The 20,816-nt window shown below is 47.4% G+C and overlaps 1 protein-coding gene across 1 annotated transcript; it reads left to right on the plus strand.

Annotated features, from left to right (window-relative positions):
• Positions 1-10,421: 10,421 nt before the first annotated feature.
• Positions 10,422-12,767, plus strand: LOC126028445 (skin secretory protein xP2-like). Its single transcript, XM_049787426.1, has 2 exons — positions 10,422-10,488; positions 12,175-12,767. The coding sequence occupies exons 1-2, from the start codon at positions 10,422-10,424 to the stop codon at positions 12,765-12,767; spliced, it is 660 nt and encodes a 219-aa protein (XP_049643383.1).
• The last annotated feature ends 8,049 nt before the right edge of the window (positions 12,768-20,816 follow it).

A 20,816-nucleotide genomic window follows, 5' to 3' on the forward strand; every position in this document is an offset into this window, starting at 1 on the left:
AGGGAGTGGGATCATGTCTGGTTCTAGACAGCATAAAGCTACTCCCATATTTTCTGTATTGTGCATGGGAGCAGAAACATAGGTCATCTAGCTTAATAACACCAGTGGCAGATTTGCCCTTCCATTTTTTTTAACCAACTTGAAACATTTTGTTTATGATGCTCCCTGCTTAGAACACACTGTGAAGGCCATATTTGTATTGTTTGATACATAGATTGCCAATGGGTCAGTCTACTAAGACCCTCCCCAACTGATTGTCTAAAATGCCCATCAGGAAACCATTCTGCTGCTGATTATATGGGGTTCTCCATAGTGTACTATGCAAAAAAGCCATGAAGTAATTGAGTGACACCCGCACCCATAGGGAAGTATTTAGACTCAGTTACAGAAGACCCAAAGGTGACCTCTTAGCAATTTCAACCAATTTCAGAATCTTAGCACATCTACACCAGGGAAGGTGCTGGTGCCCAAGATGTGTTTGTGTAATTGGTAGAGCAGAAAATGCTCTTGAACCTCCAACCACATACCATGCTCTTAGGAACACCTAGTTTTCTGGACAATGTAAAATGCGTCCTGTAACGTGTGATTTCAATAAAGAGCCTTAGTTGAATGGGAGTAAGTGTGTCATTTTCAATTTGAGAACTTTGCATAGATCCCAAAATAGCGCAGCCAGGAAGATGGCTAAATTCTCTATCGAGTGGGTAAGTGAGAGATACCTGCAAGTGGTTGAACTGGGTCTGGTCCCTGGTACCTCAGGGTCCCCTGAATCAACTACAAATGGTCCCTGAGCTCATAGCCAGGAGTATATAACTCTTGAGTGTCAGTATGTGTGCTTCTCCAACACACACAAGAGAAAGAAAAACTGGATGCAAGAATGCAGGTAACTTGAAATTGAAAAAAAAAATCTGCTTCCCTCTCACACTGTGTCTTGCAAAGGCCCCAAAGCAAGCATAACTGTTCTTCCAGAGTATCTGACACACCTCTGGGCCAGTGTGTGAAGATAGAAAAAACACTTCTATAGCTATTAGGCATATTAATGACAGCAATGCTCAGTTCTTATGGCTGCAGTGGGCTTTCTACATACCAAGCAAGTTAACTCTTGCTCCTCTGTTAAAATGCAAATGGCACTGTCTGCTTTACTTCAGTTAAGTTCATCTTTAAGATAAAAATCTTGGCTGGTCTGATGGCAGTGATTTATCAGAACTTATTAACGTTAGTATCACAAAAGTTGGTATATAACCCCCCCCCACTGCTCAATTTGACTGACTAGAAATGACAATGGGTAATGGGCTTGCCTTGCACACAACTGACACGGGTTTGGCACCATATATGGTCTCTTGAACATCACCAAGAATGATCCCTAAGTGCAGAGCCAGAATAAGCCCAGAGCACAGTCTGGTATGACTTAGAAAACAAAGCAAACACAAAAGGTTAATCTAATTTGGTTTTCTCTCTGCAGGTTCTTTAGTCTCAGAAAAGCAGAGTCCACATCTGTTTTTCTAACTTCTTATCACAATGACAGGGATATTTACTTAGAGGTTACTTAGTATACTTTTTTGTTTTATTAAGGGGCTACACCCAGCTATGCTCAAGGATTGCTCCTGGCAGGGCTCAGGAAACCTTGGAATGAGGCTGCTTCTCTCTTTTTTTTTTTTTTTGGGGGGGGGGGCCACACCCAGCGTTGCTCAGGGGTTACTCCTGGCTGTGCTCAGAAATAGCTCCTGGCAGGCACGGGGGACCATATGGGACACCGGGATTCGAACCAACCGCCTTTGGTCCTGGATCGGCTGCTTGCAAGGCAAATGCTGCTGTGCTATCTCTCCTGGGCCCAAGGCTGCTTCTCTTTTCTAGAATTACATTTATAGGGTTTTCTTTCTCATTTCTTGCCCATATGTCCTAAAAACGAATCTCTGACTTCTCTAGATAAATATTTTTAGGTTTATGTTTGTACCATGGTGGCAGTGCTCAGGCTACATCTGTCTCAGTTATTGGGGGTCACTCCTGGTGACCTCTGGAGGCCAGTATGGTGCTAGGGCTCCAACCTGGGACTCCTGCACACAAAACATGTGCTTCAGCCTTTGAGCATCTCCCTGGCCCAGCAACTTGATTATTGTGCAAGTTTTGTATCTTGTTCAGTGCTGTGTTTTCCACACAGGAGATAGTAAAATGTTTAAGGAATGGTTGATCTAGTGGGCCCATTCTTAAATTTGGGGAACTGAGGGTGGGTGGGACCCACCTGGCAGTGCTCAGGAATTATTCCTGGCTCTGCTCAGGGATCACTCCTGGTGGGGCTTGAGGGTGTTGGAGATCAAATCCAGGTTGGCTATGTGTAAGGCAAGTGCTCTACCATCTACATTCTCTAGCCCTGTTCTTAAATTTCAATGTCCATTGTCCAAAGTTTTCCAAAGAAGTGCTGGTAAAACCCCACACTCAAAGCAAGGGTAAGATTAAAAAGAAAGGAATATGTGGGCTGGAGCTATAGCACAGTGGTAGGGCATTTGCCTTGCACACGGCTGCCCCAGGATGGATCTGGATTCTATTCCCAGCATCTCATATGGTCCCCCAAGCCTTCCAGAAGTGATTCAGAGTACAGAGCCAGGACTAACCCCTGAGCACTGCCAGGTGTGGCCCCAAAACCAAAATAAATAAAGAAATATGACCATCCCTTCCCACATTCAAAAGTGTCCCTTTGGACAAAGCACACTATCTTAAAGGAGGGGAGACATTCTCATACCTTCTTGACTTACTCCCCACTGACATTGAATCCTGCCCCAAGGATCAAATCCAAAACAGAAGCCTTGTCCTCCTGGATGATGCTTCTGGCCACATCCTTTATGGTCTTGGTGGTTGGGGATGCTCAGCACCAAGAGCCCCACTAGAATTTAGGGGAGGGTTTGAGAATTAAAGGAGTTTGGTGTCTTCGTCCCCCAGTGAAACCATAGGTCTTTATGGAGTTGCTAAGCTTAATACTTAAGAGAACCAGTATGTATCATCACCTGTAAAACTGTCTGGGGAAGGGGGAGGCATTGAGGACAGAATATTCAGGAAATTCCTGAAGCAAGTGGGTTTGCAGGAGGAAACCCTTTCCCATGAGAGTGAAGCCACTTTGGATGGGTCTACACTTTAGAGAACAAAGGACAGGATCACTCCCTGGATTCTCTTTACTATCACAGACCTAAGAATACTTTAGTTGATCCTGGAGGGTAACATTGATGATCTTTATAGTACAGGGCAAAGTAGGGTGCTTGCCATTCACACAACCTACCAGTGTTCAATCCTCTCTACCTTCTATGGTCCCTAAGTCCCATCAGATCCCTGAGTGCAGAGAAAGGGAGGGGTAAGTCCTGGTTGCAACTGCGTTTGGCTCCAATCCAGAACAACCATAACAAAAACCAGCCTTGGAGTATGAAGGGGGCACTAACCAGCATCTGGGGTACTAGAGTTTCTGGAAGTCAGACAGGGAGGTAGGTGCCACAGGTCTGAGTCTTTGACCAGCCAAAGAGAAGGTGCTCCACCGAGCAAGGGGTAGGATAGACTGTGGGACTAAAAAGGAATCAACCAGGGCTGGAGTGGTGGCGCAGCATTAGGGTGTTTGCCTTGCAGGCGACACGCGGTTCAATCCCCCGGTGTCCCATATGTTACCCCAAGCCAGGAGTGATTTCTGAGTTCATAGCCAGGAGTAACCCGTGAGTGTCACCAGTGTGACCCAAAAACCAAAAAAAGGGATTAGTTTGGGGTGAAGCTGAATGCAAGTCCTCAAACAAGCAAGTGTCGCCCCTTAAGGAGAGTCACTGATCCCAGGCCCAACAGGACTAACCCAGTGAAGGTAACCAGAAACTGTGCTCAGCCTCTTCACTGACGTCCTTTCATCTGAACCCTCTCTGGGCAAGGCATCTAAGAACACAGAAGTTTTAAGTTTTAATCTGGGCTGGATAGTTTTTTTTTTTTTGTTTTTTTTTTTTTTTTTGTTTGTTTTTTGGTTTTTGCGTCACACCCGGCAGCGCCCAGGGGTTACTCCTGGCTTCATGCTCAGAAATCGCTCCTGGCAGGCTCGGGGGACCATATGGGACGCCGGGATTCGAACCGATGACCTTCTGCATGAAAGGCAAACGCCTTACCCTCCATGCTATCTCTCCGGCCCCTGGGCTGGATAGTTTTAGTAACCGAAAATAAGCACCTCAAAATTGCTTTTTCTCTACTATTAGGTACATGTCTCATGTCTTCTGTGTGAGAAGCCCTTGATTCGAACCCTCAAAATAAAAAAAAAGTTGCATTTTCTCACGTTAAGGGCTCCAAGTAATGAGAGTTAGAAGACTTCTCATCCCATTACTTAGAAAGGTTTATTCCACTACATTTAGAACTCGACATTCTGGGCAAGCCTTTTAAAAAGCTGTCAAAGGAATCGCACATCTGTGTCAGAAAATGCAGTCTCTGGGTATAAAGAATTATGTTGCTGGGTGGGAAATATAGCCCACAGCTAGCAGAGGTCTTGTCCCAGACCAGCATGTGACATGGTTGATACTACATTTCCTGAAAGCCTTGGCAATAAGGTGTAGCATGAAATAATGTGGGTCTCAGATAGGTATCCTACAATAAGGTACTTCTGCCTTTCAGGATTGATGTATTCAACTACAAACTTACTCAAGTGGAAAAGGAAGCTTAGTGTTTCCCTGTGGGTCAATAAGCACAGAATGGGCTACAGTTGGTGTCCAAAGTGCCCTTGTCAAGGCATAGCCCTTCAGGAAACCCATCACCAGCCACTCGTCTGTAAGGCAAGGACTCCCCCAGGCTAAGTCTCTCTCTTTTTTTTTTTGTTTGTTTGTTTTGTTTTTGGGCCACACCCGGCGATGCTCAGGGGTTACTCCTGGCTGTCTGCTCAGAAATAGCTCCTGGCAGGCACGGGGGACCATATGGGACACTGGGATTCCAACCAACCACCTTTGGTGCTGGATAGGCTGCTTGCAAGGCAAACGCCACTGTGCTATCTCTCCAGGCCCACTAAGTCTCTTTCTTTCTCTAGCACTTTGCTAATAGTTTGGACACCCCAGCTCCTCACATGGCCTGAATTATGAAATAGAAATCTGAAACTTGTGAAATTGTCCAGGTAAGTGGAGTAATGCAGGTGGGTTTCCTTACCACCATGAAGGTGCAGTTTTGCGGGGGCCTTTTCTGCACTTTCCAAACAAAGGCCTCAAAAAGTCCCTGTCTGTTTTGTCCCCTTACTTCTTCCCCTTTCTGTAAAGCAGGAGTGAGAATAATTGATCCCACCAGTCGATTTTGGATTCTTTCTTAGAACATAAATGGAATGAAACAGTGAAAGAAGAAAAACATTCCAAAGAGCTGCCTACCGGTTCATAGAAGAAGTAAGCCTGAATCCATCTCCAGCTGCTTTTGCTAGAGGCATTTGCTACCAAAGAGAAATAAAGCTGTATTAATTAATAGTCCAATTAATCACCTCACATTTAATCTGGGACCCAGGAGAATACATCTATAAGGTAGTATTGGGGTATGCAAGTCTGGTATAGACTCAGGCCCCACATTCAGGTGATCTTTCCAGAGTAAGACAGCCCAGCGTTAGGGCTTTGTCATCATCCAGACCATACAGAAGCAAATGAAAATGATTCTCAGCTGGGATTACCAGCTCAAACACCAACAAGTCACCATCTCCCCTCTTTCCTCAAAGATAACAAGGAACAGACCTATAGACTTATATATGTACTAAGGAGTACATACAGAACTAGCCCAGATACAGACACAAATACTCCAGATGTCAGAATTATTAAATAATATTCTAAAATAACTGTTCTTTCTTGGTGTAGTTTTTTTGAGGGGTGGAGGGCGGGGGTGGTCTCCCTAGCAGTGATCAAGAGGTCTCAGGACCCTATCAGCAATTCTCTGCCAGTCAGTGGAAATTTAGGTCACTTGCTAGGGCATGTGATACTACTCAGCCTGGTGGTGCAACCTGGGCAGTGCTGGGGCCTCCAAGGTCACACACTGTCATATTCAGGGGCATATGTGTGTCTATGTGTGCACATGTACGTGAATTCTTGCTGGAGACAAGTTCACAGAAGCAGAGGGGCTGCCAAGCAAGGAGCAGCCAGAAAAAACTCTGAAGGATTCTGGGAGAGCCAGAGCCACAGACACCCTGGGACAAGTGGGTTGGAGCTTCAGACTGCAGGTGCCAGGTGTTTCCTTAGAATTTAGAGTTCTGATGGGAGGGAATGGGGTGCACTCCCACACTGACAGGAGGGGCCCTGGCCAGCAAGGCAGCCGCTGGGCAGGAAGATTGCTGGAGAAGGCCTTAGGAGTCTGGAAAGCCTTCACTGCTATCCATTCCAGTCTCCCACCTCTGGGTTCCGCTGTGACAAAGTGTTCTGGAGGAGGAGTGGGTGGTTGGCACACTAGCGCTCCTGCCACTCTAACGTGTCCCCCAGAAACTGATGTGCAGGGTGGGGGTGAGGATGGATGGATGCAACTTAGCGAGACTAGAGATGTGGCCCAGCATGAGGGCATTTGCTAGACATGTGAGAGAGAGGCTCTGGGTGTCCCCCTCCCCGCCAGCTCGACCAGAAACCAAATCTTTACAGCCTGAGCATGTAGGACTCTGCCTGGCACGAGGCTGGCCCAGGTCCCAGGTGCAATCATGGCCTTCTCCCATGTGATTCGCTGGAAACTGCCAAGAGAGGTTTTCAGCACAAAGCCTGAAGAATCCCTGAGGTCCCTGGGGCTGGAGGGAAAGCCGGGCCCAGGCGCCCAGGCAGCACAGGAGAGAAGCTCAGAGCGCGGCGTTGCCATCCCCGGTTGACCTCTGACCAGGGAATGCTGGCCAAGTTTCCTGCGCGGAGGTGCTCAGGCCACCACAGCCGTGAGCCCGGAGCTGGCGCGTCAGACCCCGGACCCCCGGCGTCCCCAGGCTCCTAACTCGGCCTACGTATGCCTGGCGAGCCCGAGCTGAGCATCACGCTGAACTTTCTCCTGCCTCGACTTCCCCGGGCGCCTGGCCCACGCCTTCTGCTCTGCTGCTCCTGGTGGCGCTGATGCTGATGGCTCCGCCTAAACCATTCCACGCGCCCGGGAGCCCCCGCAAGGCCCCCAGCGCCCCAACAAGTGCAGTAGCTGCAGTGCGCAACCAACTTCCCGCTCTTGGAAGTTTGCGTGCCAGCGGGCAGTCCGTGGGAGTTTGCGGGAAGGGAATGCAGGGCAGGGCAGGGCTGGGGCCGGCGGCTGGGCAGGCTCTCCCCACGCGAGGAAGGCAGGAGGGCGGCCTGAGCAAGTGGGCCTCGACGGGCGTCGCCCACACCACACCAGCTGACCTTCCTTCGCCTCACCAAGCTCAGACTCCCCGGGACACACCTTGGGACAGTACTGGAAGGGTTCCCTGGGGGAACCAGGTTAGGCCTGCCCTGTCGCATCCCAGAGACCCAAAAGCCCCTGCTCACCCCCGGGTCTAACTTCCCTCCAGCCACAAGGACCTGGCCCTGGGCCTGAGGCGGCTGCACCACGGCCAGCTGAGGGACAATGTTCCCCCCTGCATGACTTCCGAAGCGCCCACACCAGCCTGCACCACCTGAGGTACTAGGTACCACCAGGTATCACACGTGGAGGTTTTGCTTTGGGGATTCTCTATTTTGTGCTTTGGGTCACAACCAGAGATGCTCAAGGTTACTCCTGGAATCACTCCTGGAGACATTCAGGGACGCTATGGTGTCCTGGATATGGGTGCAAGGCAAGTACCTTGCCCATTAATATTACCTCTCCTGCCTCAAGGTAATTTTTTCTTCTATTTAATTTTGTTTTTATGGCTTCCAAGCTATAGGGAACTGTGCTCATAGCCGACTCCTGGCTCTGCACTCAGATCCCTCCTGGTAGTGCTCAGGGGACCATCGGTGGTGCCAGGGATTAAAACTGGGATTAATCAGGTATAGGCAAGTACTCTAGCCCCTATGCCATCTCTCTGGCCACTATATTTCCTTTTTATTGTTGTATCTATTTATTGTTTTTGAATCACACCTGGCAGCGCTCAGGGTTTATTCCTGGCTCTGCGATCAGAAGTCGCTCCTGGCAGGTTCGGGGGATCATACTGGATGCCTGGTTTCAAACTGGGGTCCATCTTGTAATGGCCATGTGCAAGGCAAATACCTTACAGCTGTGCTATCGCTCTGGACCACATGTTTATTTTCTAATCATGAAAGCACTGCTAGAAGTTGCTATCAGCTCTATACTCTGGGGTCACTCCCCACAGTGGAGGGGGTATAAAATGTGGAGCCAATCCTACCTGGGCACCTACATGCAGGACACATGCTCCAGACCATTGAGCCATCTCTCAGGCTTCACACAGGGAAGCTGCTTGACTATGGTGTCTGGGGGACCAGACCTACCCTATTAGTCACATGAAAATTCATTAACAGAGTGAACCCCACAAAGTGCCATGACACAGATTGGGGAGATGGGGACTGGGCTTTATGATATAAAATTGTCACAGGAAAAATAGCATATTATGGAAATCTCTGAGCCTATTGGGTATTTGTTATACCTAGGAATCATGGGAAGTCAAGGTGGCCACAGAGCAGCCCCTGCTCAAACTAATAAACCAAATATGCACAGTTCTAGTCAGCCTACACTCCAGGCCAGACCCAGGAGTGTGATGCCATTTGCCGCACCTTGGAGATTGAAGATTGACCTCATCCATGCAGGTATGCCTCTTATGCTGAGCTAGAGCTGGAGACCTTGTCCAAGGAAGATAAGGTGACTGAGCTGGGCAGGGCTGGGCTGCAGGGAGAAGAGCTCACCTGAATACTGTGAAAGTAACCCAACCTCCTCCTACCTCTCGCTCTGAAGGAGTCTAAGAACCTGGTCTGCCTTAACTGTGCTGGTGGTGGGGAGCACTCACTACCCAGTAGCCTCACTGTGCTTTGTGCTTCTATCAGGAGGGCGTCCATTCACTGACACTCATATATACCTGCAGCATACCTTGGTGAGTACTGAGCATATCGGCCCCTCAGCACACTGGGCCTAGACCAGGTGGGAGGATGGAGGGGAGATGGGGTTCAACAACCAAGACTGCTCCCTGGTAGGGCCATCCCAGCACTTGACCTAGGTAGGGTTGGAAGGATGGATTTTCAGGATACTTTTAGACTCTCACTGTCTACATATTGCCCCACAGACACATGACCCCTGTCTGTTCCACAGGGTGGAGAGCACTATGAAGGATGCCCACAATGTCTATATCAACATCAGTGGGCTGACCAACTTCGGAGAGGTGAGAACCTGGTTCCAGCCCTGTCCTCTTGGGAACACCTGTGTCCTGCCTGTTCCACCAGGAAAGGCACATATATGTATACTCCATTCCAATTATGTGTGCCTGGAACTCCCCCACCCTGTAGATGGTACTGGCTGAAATGAACTGTCTGGGCATTATGGTAAGCTTGTCCCATGTTATGAAATCACAGCTCTGCAGGCCATACAAGTGTCCCAGGCACACGTCACCTTTTCTGACTCAGCCACCTGGGGTGTGTGCATGGACACAGGGAATGTTTCTTACAGCAGCTGGTGAAAGCTGATCTGACCCCTTGGACATAAATTCCACCATGCCACCTGGACCCTGGATCCATCAAATTTTGGGAAGCCCACATTGAACGGCTCCAATCACAGTGCAGTCTTGGTAACCTTGAAGCATTATGGGTAGGGCTTCTAGTGAATACTTACTTACTTAGGTCTTTGAGAACAAAGCCAGGAGGAACCAATGAGCATGGTCATATAGGTTCTCCAAAAACAATATCGAAAACAACCATACCACAAAAAAACAAAAAATGAAAAACTCTAAGGACTGGGGATGAATACACATAGATCCATGACGTTATCTTCCCACTAAACCATGAGTATCCAATGGCACAGCGATTGAACACATCTAATGGACACAGACAGTGTGTAAGGTTGTCCCTGAGCTGCTTGGTTCACCGACTCCAAAGGGTGTCCAAAGGACAGTGGACCACGAATCCACATTGGACTAGCATGAGAGCATGAGCAAAGAACGTGGCTTACCTTTTATTCTCAACTGGAAAGTGTTCTGTCCAGTTCACGTGTGCAAGCCTCAGCTGCACTTCAGGCACACCTGCAGAAACCTTCCGTGATGACCCAAGTATACACATAGCTGCTGCACCAACTGTTCACTTAAGTCAGCATCCAAGCTAGTCTTTAGGTTGATCTAAGCAACCTGAAACTGGAAGTCAAGCATTCCCCAGGAAAGCAACATGAGCGAAGTTGGGGAGATCAAACTGGGTGTCCACATGCTTCAGAACCTTGTGAGCTCACTGGGTGGAAGTGACCTCATAGAATTCCGTTGCCACGGCACCGCCAATAATCAAACTGATGGTTTTGAGAAGAAGTTTGTTTCTCGTGGAGGGACTAGTTGGTTAGGCACAATGATTGACCGCATCCTCTACATCATCTCTAACATGTCCTCTGTCCCTTGGGAAAGCGCCTATGCAGGTAAGCCAGTGCCTGCTGTCTGCACAACAGGTGCCGCTCTTCAGCCACTTGAACTCCTATGCTTCCACACCTCCCAACAGACCAGGATCCGGGGTAGACGCCTGTGGCCTGTCACCTCAGGGAGCCACCATGGTTCCACTCCAACCAATACCCTAGGGCCATTCTTCCCTGGAGAAGCAGTCAGGAAGCTTTTGGTCTTGAGAAATACAGCCCTGCCCTCGAGCCTCCTAGAGGTTTCCATCTAGTCTCTTGCCCTAATTGGCCTGAGTCCAAAGTCAAGTGCCTTTTGGTGAGCAAGTGAGAAATACCAGTAAGGTAGAACTGCTGTCAGCCTTCTTGAGCCAGACACATTGCTCTCCTTAGACATCCAAGCCAGTCCCTTCACACTTGGACCAAACGGAGGCACTGAGTCCCTTGAAAGGGAGGGCTGTGCTATGTGACTGGGAAGAACTGAAGAGCCCAGGGAGTGATGACTCTGAGATCCTGTGGAAGGGGTGGAGACTGAGTGAGTGAAGGGAGTCTCAGGAGGTGGGGTCACTTTGAGCCTGGAGCAGGACAGAACCTGACTTCAAACCTCTTGCTCGCTCAACATAGAATAGGACACTTTTCTAATTCCCAGTCAGAAAGGACTCATGGGGTCTCAATCATTCAGTATCAAAGGAGTTGTCAAGTTGCCAGTGGATTCTTAACTGATTTTTTTTTTTTTTTTTTTTTTTTTGCTGTTTGTCTTTGAGCCACATCTGGTTTTCCTCAGGCGTTCCTCTAGGAGCTATGCTCAGGAAGGATTGCAAGAAGTACTGGGTGTTGTGGGGACTGCAGGAGAGGATGGACCGAGATAGAACCTGGGTCCAACACATGCAAGGCCAACATGCTACCAAGTGTCTTATTGCTCCTGCCTTCTTAACCGATTCATACTCCATTTTTCACCCAACGCAAAAGCCAATTCTGTAAAACCCTGATAAATCACCTAAAGCGGGGCCTGGAGAGATCGCACAGTGGTAGGGAGTTGGCCTAGTCTATGGCTCACCCAGGACGGACCCAGGTTCGATTCTGGGCATCTTCTATAATCCCCCAGCCTACCAGGAGCGAATTCTTAGTGCAGAGCCAGGCTTAACCCCTGAGTGCCACAGGGTGTGGCCCAAATCCCAAAGAATACATAAAAAATAGAACTTTAAGCTGACGTGGCTCCAAGACCACCCCCCCCCAGCACCCCGCCAAATCCAATACTAATTTCTCAAATGGATAGACAACTCAACAGATTGGAGCAGATGCTTTGCATGTGGGAGGGCCAGATTTCTATTCTCAGCACCACAAGTGTGACCCCTAAGCACAGAGCCAAGAGTAGCCCCGCAACACCAAATGGTGCCTCACCAAATCGAATCCAGGGAAGCTAATTGGTTTTGTTCAAGTAGAGAGTGATGGGAACTGCCTGCTTCCTGTGTACAGTGCTTTCTGCTGGTTAGGACTGAGAGTTCCCATGCTTCAGACATGCATCTGGGGATGCTTTTGCTGTCAGCACCCAGGCTCTTGGAGACTCTGGACTCAATGGCCAAGGCTAGGTCTTAGGGATGCTAAACAGATAAGGAGGGGTCAGCCCCAAACAGGGAGAGCTCCAAGAGAGGGAAGGTTGCCAGGACGTGGCAGCTGTGTGTGTCTGTGTGTGACTGAGTCTAATTTTCTTTCCAGCTGTGGCCCCCAGTACTCCCTCCCGTGGATACTCCCACCTCTACTATAGAGGGTATGGAGAGAGGCAGGTGGGCTGGCACGGAGAAACCTACTGCGTGCTGGGCAGCTACAGGTCGTATGGCGATCTCCCCCTGGCCACTCCAGCCAAGCGAGAAGTCCAGCAGCTGGCACCCCGACGGGCCCCCAAGAGGCGCCACCCAGTGGACCCCTCGGACTTGGAGCTGGGCTGTCCTAGAGCAAAGAAGCCCCGCTTGCAGTTGGAGCCTGGCAGAGGCGAGGGGACCTCTGGGGAATTCCCCCTGCTTGCCCCAGCAGAGCTCCTTGGGGAGATGCCGGCGCCCCGACGGGCCCTCAAGAGGCGCCACGCAGTGGACCCCTCGGACTTGGAGCTGGGCTGTCCTAGACCAAAGAAGCCCCGCTTGGAGTTGGAGCCCGGCACAGGCGACGGGACCTCTCCAGAATCCCCCCTGGCTGCACCAGCAGAGCTCCATGGCCAGAAGCCTGAACCCCGACGGGCCCCCAAGAGGCGCCACCCGGTGGACCCCTCGGACTTGGAGTTGGGCTCTCCCAAACCAAAGAGGCCCCGCTTATAGTCTGCCAACATGCAGAAGCTCGCTCCATGAGCCCCCTGCCCCAACTACCTAGTCTCTTCCTGCCTCTCCCCTTCACAACCCCATTGCAGGGTGTGCTGGCACAGCGCACAGCAGTCCTTTTTTCCCTGCCCTCCACCTGGTGTGATCCCCTCCAAGCAAATAAAAAATATTTTCGAGAACTGTTTGAAGTTCACTTGGTCCACTCCAGGCCCCAAACCTCCCAGTTCCCTGAGGGACATGCCCCCGTAGGTGTCCTCCCTTCTAAGACCTTCTACAGCACCACAGAGGGTCTTTAGTGGCCTCCAGAAAGGACTCTTGGCTGCAGCCTCTGTGGGATCACAAGGACTCCAGAGCCTATGGACAGGATCTAGGCAGGGGATTGAACAAGTCCATAGCCTGGCTGGCTCTTCAAGCACGTGTTCTCGCTTGAACACATATTCCTCTCTTTCACTCTCCTCATACTAAGTCCATTTTGTTGAATACTAACTTCTCTTGGGGGTGGGACAAGAGGAGCCATACCACAGCGTGTAGGCTGTTTGCATGGACGTGATGAAATTAACCTGGGTTCATTACCTGGTGTCCCAGAGAGTCCCAAGAGCCAGCCAGGAGTTATTTCTGAGTGGACAGCTGGGAGTAATCCCTGAGTGCTACTGAATGTTGCCGCCCATAATTAAGCGAAAGAAAAGAAAGAAAGAAAGAAAGAAAGAAAGAAAGAAAGAAAGAAAGAAAAGAAAGAAAGAAAAGAAAGAAAGAAAGAAAGAAAGAAAGAAAAGAAAGAAAGAAAGAAAGAAAGAAAGAAAAGAAAGAAAGAAAGAAAGAAAGAGAGAGAGAGAGAGAGAGAGAGAAAGAAAGAAAGAAAGAAAAGAAAGAAGAAGAAGAAAGAAAGAAAAAGAAAGAAAGAAAGAGAGAAAGAGAGAAAGAAAGAAAGAAAGAAAGAAAGAAAGAAAGAAAGAAAGAAAGAAAGAAAGAGAAAGAAAGAAAGAAAAGAAAGAGAAAGAAAGAAAGAAAGAAAGGAGGGAGGGAGGGAGGGAGGGAGGGGAGGGAGGGAGGGAGAGAGAGAGAGAAAGAAAGAAAGAAGAAAGAAAGAAGAAAGAAAGAAAGAAAGAAAGAAAGAAAGAAAGAAAGAAAGAAAGAAAGAAACAAACAAAGAAAGAAACAAAGAAAGAAAGAAAGAAAGAAAGACAGAAAGAAAGAAAGAAAGAAAGAAAGAAAGAAAGAAAGAAAATGGGGCTGGCGAGGTGGCGCTAGAGGTAAGGTGTCTGCCTTGCAAGCGCTAGCCAAGGATCAGGACCATGGTTAGATCCCCCGGTGTCCCATATGGTCCTCCCAAGCCAGGGGCAATTTCTGAGCGCTTAGCCAGGAATAACCCCTGAGCACCAAACGGGTGTGGCCCGAAAAAAAACAAACAAAAAACAAAAAAAAAGAAAGAAAGAAAGAAAGAAAGAAAGAAAGAAAGAAAGAAAGAAAGAAAGAAAGAAAGAAAGAAAGAAAGAAAGAAAGAAAGAAAGAAAGAAAGAAAGAAAGAAAGAAAGAAAGAAAGAAAGAAAGAAAGAAAGAAAGAAAGAAAGAAAGAAGAAAGAAAGAAAGAAAGAAAGAAAGAAAGAAAGAGAGAGAAATTAAAAGCCATTTTCATGTGGTTCAATAGCATTTCTTTGGCATGTAGGGTATTTGCCTTGCATGCAGCCAACCCCATTTCAATCCTGGCATCCCATCTGGTTCCATGACCTGTCGTTTGGAAATTTTTTCCATGTTTCTATATTATTTCTTTTCAGGATTAGCTAGCTTCATGCCCCCTGGATCCGTCCATAAGGGTTGAATTTTACTATTCGTTTTGCCTGGAACAAAGACATGACCAGCTTTACTGGTCCATTTTATTTTTTGACGTGGGGGTTTTGATTAGTTGGTTTAGGGGCCACTCTCAGTGATGCTCAGGGCTTTCTCCTGAGTCTGTGCTCAAGGATTATGGCAGAGTCAGCATCCTAGTGGTGCTGGGGATCAAACATGGGTCTGCATGTGCAAGGCAAGCACCCTACCACCATACAATCTCTCTGGCTCAGAACTGGCCAGTTCAAGACCAATAGACCTAATTTTCAATAGACCTAACTTGTCAATCATAGCCTGGAGGATTCCTGGAGATGATTCTAGCTTCTCTGCTTTCATTTAGCTTCTCTCTATTCACTTTCAATTTCCCATCAAGTCCTGGCAGGTTCGATATTCAGTTCCTGGAGAACACACACACACACACACACACACACACACACACACACACACTCTCAAATCCAAACACAAAACATCTTTCTATTTCTCACTGAAGCTTTGTTTGATTGTTTTTGGTTTTGTCATTTAATTTTTTTTTAGTTTATTTTTTGGGCACATTATTTGAGGTTCAGATTTTACTCTTGGCACTCCTGGTGGGAAGGGCTGGTCACATAGAGTGCCCGGGATCCAACCCTATCAGCCTCATGAGAAGCATTTTATTTCTCAAACCTCTTCTTTGAATTTAGAAACCAGAAGCGTCTTCTTTTATTACAAGCATGTGTTTTTTTTTAGGTTTTAACTTATTTTTTTTTGTTTTTTTGTTTTTGTTTTTTTTTTTTGGGGGGGCCACACCCGGCGGTGCCCAGGGGTTACTCCTGGCTGTCTGCTCAGAAATAGCTCCTGGCAGGCACGGGGGACCATAGGGGACACTGTGATTTGAACCAACCACCTTTGGTCCTGGATCAGCTGCTTGCAAGGCAAACGTCGCTGTGCTATTTAACATATTTTAACGAAACAAAAATCTGGATCCTGGGGCCAGGCGGTGGCGCTAAAAGTAAGGTGCCTGCCTTGCCTGTGCTAGCCTTGGATGGACCGTGGTTCGATCCCCCGGTGTCCCATATGGTCCCCCAAGCCAGGAGACTTCCGAGCACATAGCGAGGAGTAACCCCTGAGAGTTACAGGGTGTGGCCCAAAAACCAAAAAAAAAAAAAAAAAATCTGGATCCTTTGTATGTTTGTTTATAACTTGGAATTAGCCCCAACAGAGATGCTCTTTCCTGGGACTGGCTCAGGATAGCTTGAGCTATCTGTCCTTAGTGCCCCTGCCAGGGCTGATCTCTCAACTCAATAAAAACAGCAATTTTCACAGGCAGCCTGCTCTCCATGTGAGGAAGAAGACTGACAGTCTACATGTGTTTTACCCTCACCTTGTCTGAATTATGTCTTCTACGACTCTGATTCACCCGGGGTTCGAGATATAGTGCGTGGGATGACTTTATAAGTTTTCTTTATCTCTATCTCAGGGAGTTTTCCAGGGTCTCCTATGTTACTCTAGGGTACTTCCTCTGCACTGGTCCATCTGCCTCCTGGGAAAGTTTAAAAAACTAGCTACCACATAGGGTGCAAGAGTGTGAAAAGTCTAGTGGGACCTGGAGCTTTAGCACTAGTGTGGGCGTTTACCTTGCACAAAGCTAACTGGATCTACCCCTGGCATCCCATATGGTTCCCTGGCACCGTCAGAAGTGATTCTTGATTGCAAAGCTAGGAGTAAGCCCAGATCAGTGTCAATGTGGTCTCAAAAACAGAACAAAACAAACCACAACAACCAAAAAAATGCCTCAAGGGACTCAGGATGGATGAAAATAGACCCCAAAGACTCAGTAGAGAGAAATAGCTCTGAGAAAAGACATTTCTTGCATGGATGTGTTATGTGTGCCTAATCTATGTAGATAGCTGTGGTTCTTTTTATGTGTGTATCCTAGGCGGGTGTATGTGGCAGCACCATTGGCATGTGAATTGCTCATGATCCTCTTCTTGGTTCATTCTACATGAAGGTCTCCTGATCTATATCATCACTCTGTTTGCTGCTGCTGCTGCTGCTGTCGGAGTTACTTGAGTTCTTGAACACTATTGAGAGATCTTAGGAACTAGGCAATTCCTGATCTGTGAATGCTGTGAGCCATTTTCCAGACTTCGCAAGACTGCGTTGCACACTGCATTTGGAAACCAGAATATCTCTTTTCTCAGACTACCTAAAAAGACTTAGGGGATATGTATAACCTCTTTGTATATTGCTTAAGTGTATTGTATCTCTTTAACATGTATATATGTTCTATGGTATATTATGATTTCCCTTTTTATTTTGATATGCTAGTAGAAATTCTTAGAAAAGAGTACTAGAGAGCACTTATGAAGTCTTTTTGTGCTTTTGATAGAGCCAGGATAGGATCTGTTGGTTTATTCTCCTCCCATAGGCCAAGATAGTATCCTATGGCACTGTTTCTTTTGCATAGGTGCATAAAATTGGAAAATATTAGAAACTAAGAGGAGTTATGATCTATTAGGGACGAAGACTCAATAATTTCCCACTACAGGGGGCATTCCACTCTGAACATTTGCCTTGGTGTCTTGAATTGAGCAGCATTCCTGAACCTTGGGACAGCACGGTTCTCTGCACCTACTCTAGGAATCAACCATCTACCAGTACAAGACCCTGGATTGGTACCAATTAGCCACAGTCTGGTCTTCCTCTCTATACCTATAAAAGTTCTGGAAATCAGAGTCTATCCCTACCCCGAAGAGGCTTGGGAAAGACCCATCCTAACAGGACATGGAACAGAGGACAATAGGCTCAAGATCAACTTATGGCTCCAACGGTTTTTGATGGAAATTTTCCAACAACCTTGAAGAAGAACGAGATAGGGTTAGACAAATTACTGTGCTCGGGAGACTACAGATGGCACTAAAGCCTGGATGCTTTGTGGGTAGGAATAACCTGTTTTGAGGTCAAAAAGTTTCATTTTATTATGTTTTTCCACGACCCTCTGCTGTGCCTATACAAAATATTGCCAACCTTTATCTTTAGAAGCATATGCCATCATCTGAGGAATCATGGAATATGAATTAGTTTTGTCTATAAGTCAACTAGAGGGAGATGTTGGGTTAGTAATCCTACACTAATTCAATGATTGTACTCCCCCCTAGGGTGCGATCTGGGGATAGTAATATTGTAGTATCCCTTCCTTGGTATTCTTCTCTTGCTTAGGGTGGGACCTGACTCTTGTCAATAAAAGCAGGGTCCTGAGGAAGGCAGGGACTCTCTTTGGTCTTCTCCATGGAACTCGGCGCTCCATCTTAGGGAGCATGAAAGCTTGGGTGGTTTGAATTCCTTGCTGAGCACTGGATTTCCTGACCCATTCTTGTACCTCTTCACTGTGAATTATTTCTTGCTAATTATTTCTCTATACCTGGAACTGTTCTCCTGTCCTAATTGGACAAGGGGAATGTGAACTGCCTTTCCTGTCTGGAGCTCAGTGAGAATCAAACCTCAACCAATCTCTAGAGAATGGGACTGGTGGGATTGACTCAGGTGAACTGTCCTTACTGCCCCAGGCAGGGCTGGTCTCTGGACTCAATCAAACTAATGGTTTTGGCAGGCAGCTTGATCTCCGTGTGAGGAAGAAGACTGACAGACGACATGTGCTTTAGCCTCAGCCTGGTCTGGATGCTATCTTCCTTGAGTCTGATTCAACTGGGGCTGGAGATCCAGTGCACGGGGTGATTTGACACGTTTGACTCATCTCCATCTCAAGGAGTTTTCCATGGTCTCCCATGTCACCTTAGGTCATTCCCTCTGCACTGGACCCTCTGCCACTTGGGAAAGTTGACCAAACTGGAGCCACCACATAGGTTGCAAGAGTGATAAAAGTCTCTCGGGATCTGGAGCACAAGTGTAGGGTGCTTGTTTACCTTGCACAAAGCTAACCGAATTGGACCCCTGGCATCCCATATGGTCCCCTAGCACCATCAGGAGTGATTCTTGAATGTAAAGCCGGGAGTAATCCCTGAGCATTGTCAATGTGGTCACCAAAAACAAATACAAACACAAACCAAACCAGGACAGACACACACACACACACACACACACACACACACACACACACACACACAAACTCTCAAGGGACTGAGGATAGATGAATATAGACCCAAAAGATTCAGCAGAGAGAAATGGCTCTGAGAAAAGACATTTCTTGCTTGGAAGGGGTATGTGCATGCCTAATCTATGTAGACAGCTGGTATTTTTCATGTGTGTATACTATGTGGTATGTACATATCTGTGTGTATCAGGGGTCTCCAGATCTCATCTGACCACCAGGAGGTGGTGCCATAAAAGTCTCTTTCCTTCTCTTTTTTTTTTTTTTTTTTTTTTTTTTTGGTTTTTGGGCCACACCCGGCATTGCTCAGGGGTTACTCCTGGCTGTCTGCTCAGAAATAGCTCCTGGCAGGCACGGGGGACCATATAGGATACCGGGATTCGAACCAACCACCTTTGGTCCTGGATCGGCTGCTTGCAAGGCAAATGCCACTGTGCTATCTCTCCGGGCCCCTCTTTCCTTCTCTTAATACGTTTAAAGACAAAAACAAAAAAACCTAGAAAATTTAGAGCACAATGTTTTCCCACTAATGTGACTCCTGATTTACCTACAGGAGTCTGGGCTCCATCTTGACACCACAAAACAAGAAGGAAAGAAAGAAGGAGGAAGGAACCTGGGGCAACTCCCAGTGGTATCAGAGAACTGTGAGGTGCTGGGGATTGAGCCTGGTCTCTGGCATGCCAGCATGTACTCAGTGCTTTGAACTCTCTTCCTCAACACGCATGAACTGCATGTTCATGGACTTGTCCAAAAATGGACAGTTCCAAGCCTCTGCATTGCTTCTGTGGACATTCCTCTCTAAGTAACCTGAAGCCGCTTTTTTCATTTTACTTCCCTCGCCCATAAAATGGGGTGCTAAAACCTCCCCAGGGGTGTTGTGGGTCAAATGTCTTAGTAAGGAGCTCACAGTGCAAGGGCTGAATATATTTCTTATTATTATTGTATTATCATCATCTTATTATTGGAATCAGCTAACGCTGACCTGAGCATAGTATTGGATAAAAATATGTAGCATGGGCTGTGCAGTCCCTACACAAATCCTCTAGCTGCAGTTGTCTTAAAAATAAGTGTTACCAAAAAAATCTATAGAAAGGGCCGGAGAGAGCACAGGGGTAAGGCATTTGCCTTGCATACAGAAGGACGGTGGTTCAAGTCCCGGCATCCCATATGGTCCCCCGAGTCTGCCGGGGGCAATTTCTGAGCATAGAGCTGGGAGTGTTAAGTCCAGGAGAATGATGCGCCGTTCAAAGACACCAAGACCACAGTCTCATGCAAAAACAGGGGGTTTATTTTCTTACAAGCATGCAGGGGCTGTGCTAGAATCCAGCATAAGCCAGAATCTGCCAGCCCTGAGCCATGAGCTTACAAGCTGTATATAGTATTTCAAACAATAGAAAGGTACAGTAGATTGATTTGCTTTAGGAAGTACATGACATCTGGCATTTGCTCAATTACATTTTTGCAAGGTGCAGGTGCAAGCTTACAGGGTTAACATGGCCAGGTTAAAACCATGTAGGAACAGAAAGAAAGTTAAACTATAACTGGGTCTACAAGTTCCCACAATTGTGAAGGGGAGTGAGTGATCAGGGCAGTCAGGAAATTCAGGGGAAACTTAAGTTCCCAGAATTGTGAAGGGGGGGTAGATGATCAGGGCAGTTAGCAAACTCAGGGGAAACTTTTCCTTTACATTCCCCCCTTTTTCTTTTGTTTGATCTCTAATCCTAGAGATCTTGGGTTGTTTGATTAAGTGCCTCATATTGCTGCCTAATAATCATAAGGTCCTATAGTCAGTAATAGCAGCAGGAGCACAAGTGGGCCTGTAATGGCAGACATTAGAGTTAGCCAGGGGGACTGCTTGAACCAGGACTGAAACCAATTGTCTTGAACCCGGGATTTTTGTTCCTTTTTGTCTAGCCTTTAAGTTTTTCCATGAATGCCTGTACGACCCTAGTGTCTTTGAGGGCCACGCATAGCCCACTTTTCTGTTCAAAGAGGAGATTATCCCCCTTCTATTCTGGAGCACAACTTCTGACAGGGAAGTTAGCGAGTCTTTGAGAGCTTGAACTGAGGTTTATTTCTCTTAGGTCTTGCCTGACGTCTGTTTCAAGCTTACTGATTTGATCGGCCCCCCTTAAGAG

Source organism: Suncus etruscus, chromosome 14, assembly GCF_024139225.1.
Source record: "Suncus etruscus isolate mSunEtr1 chromosome 14, mSunEtr1.pri.cur, whole genome shotgun sequence".
NCBI lineage: Eukaryota > Metazoa > Chordata > Mammalia > Eulipotyphla > Soricidae > Suncus > Suncus etruscus.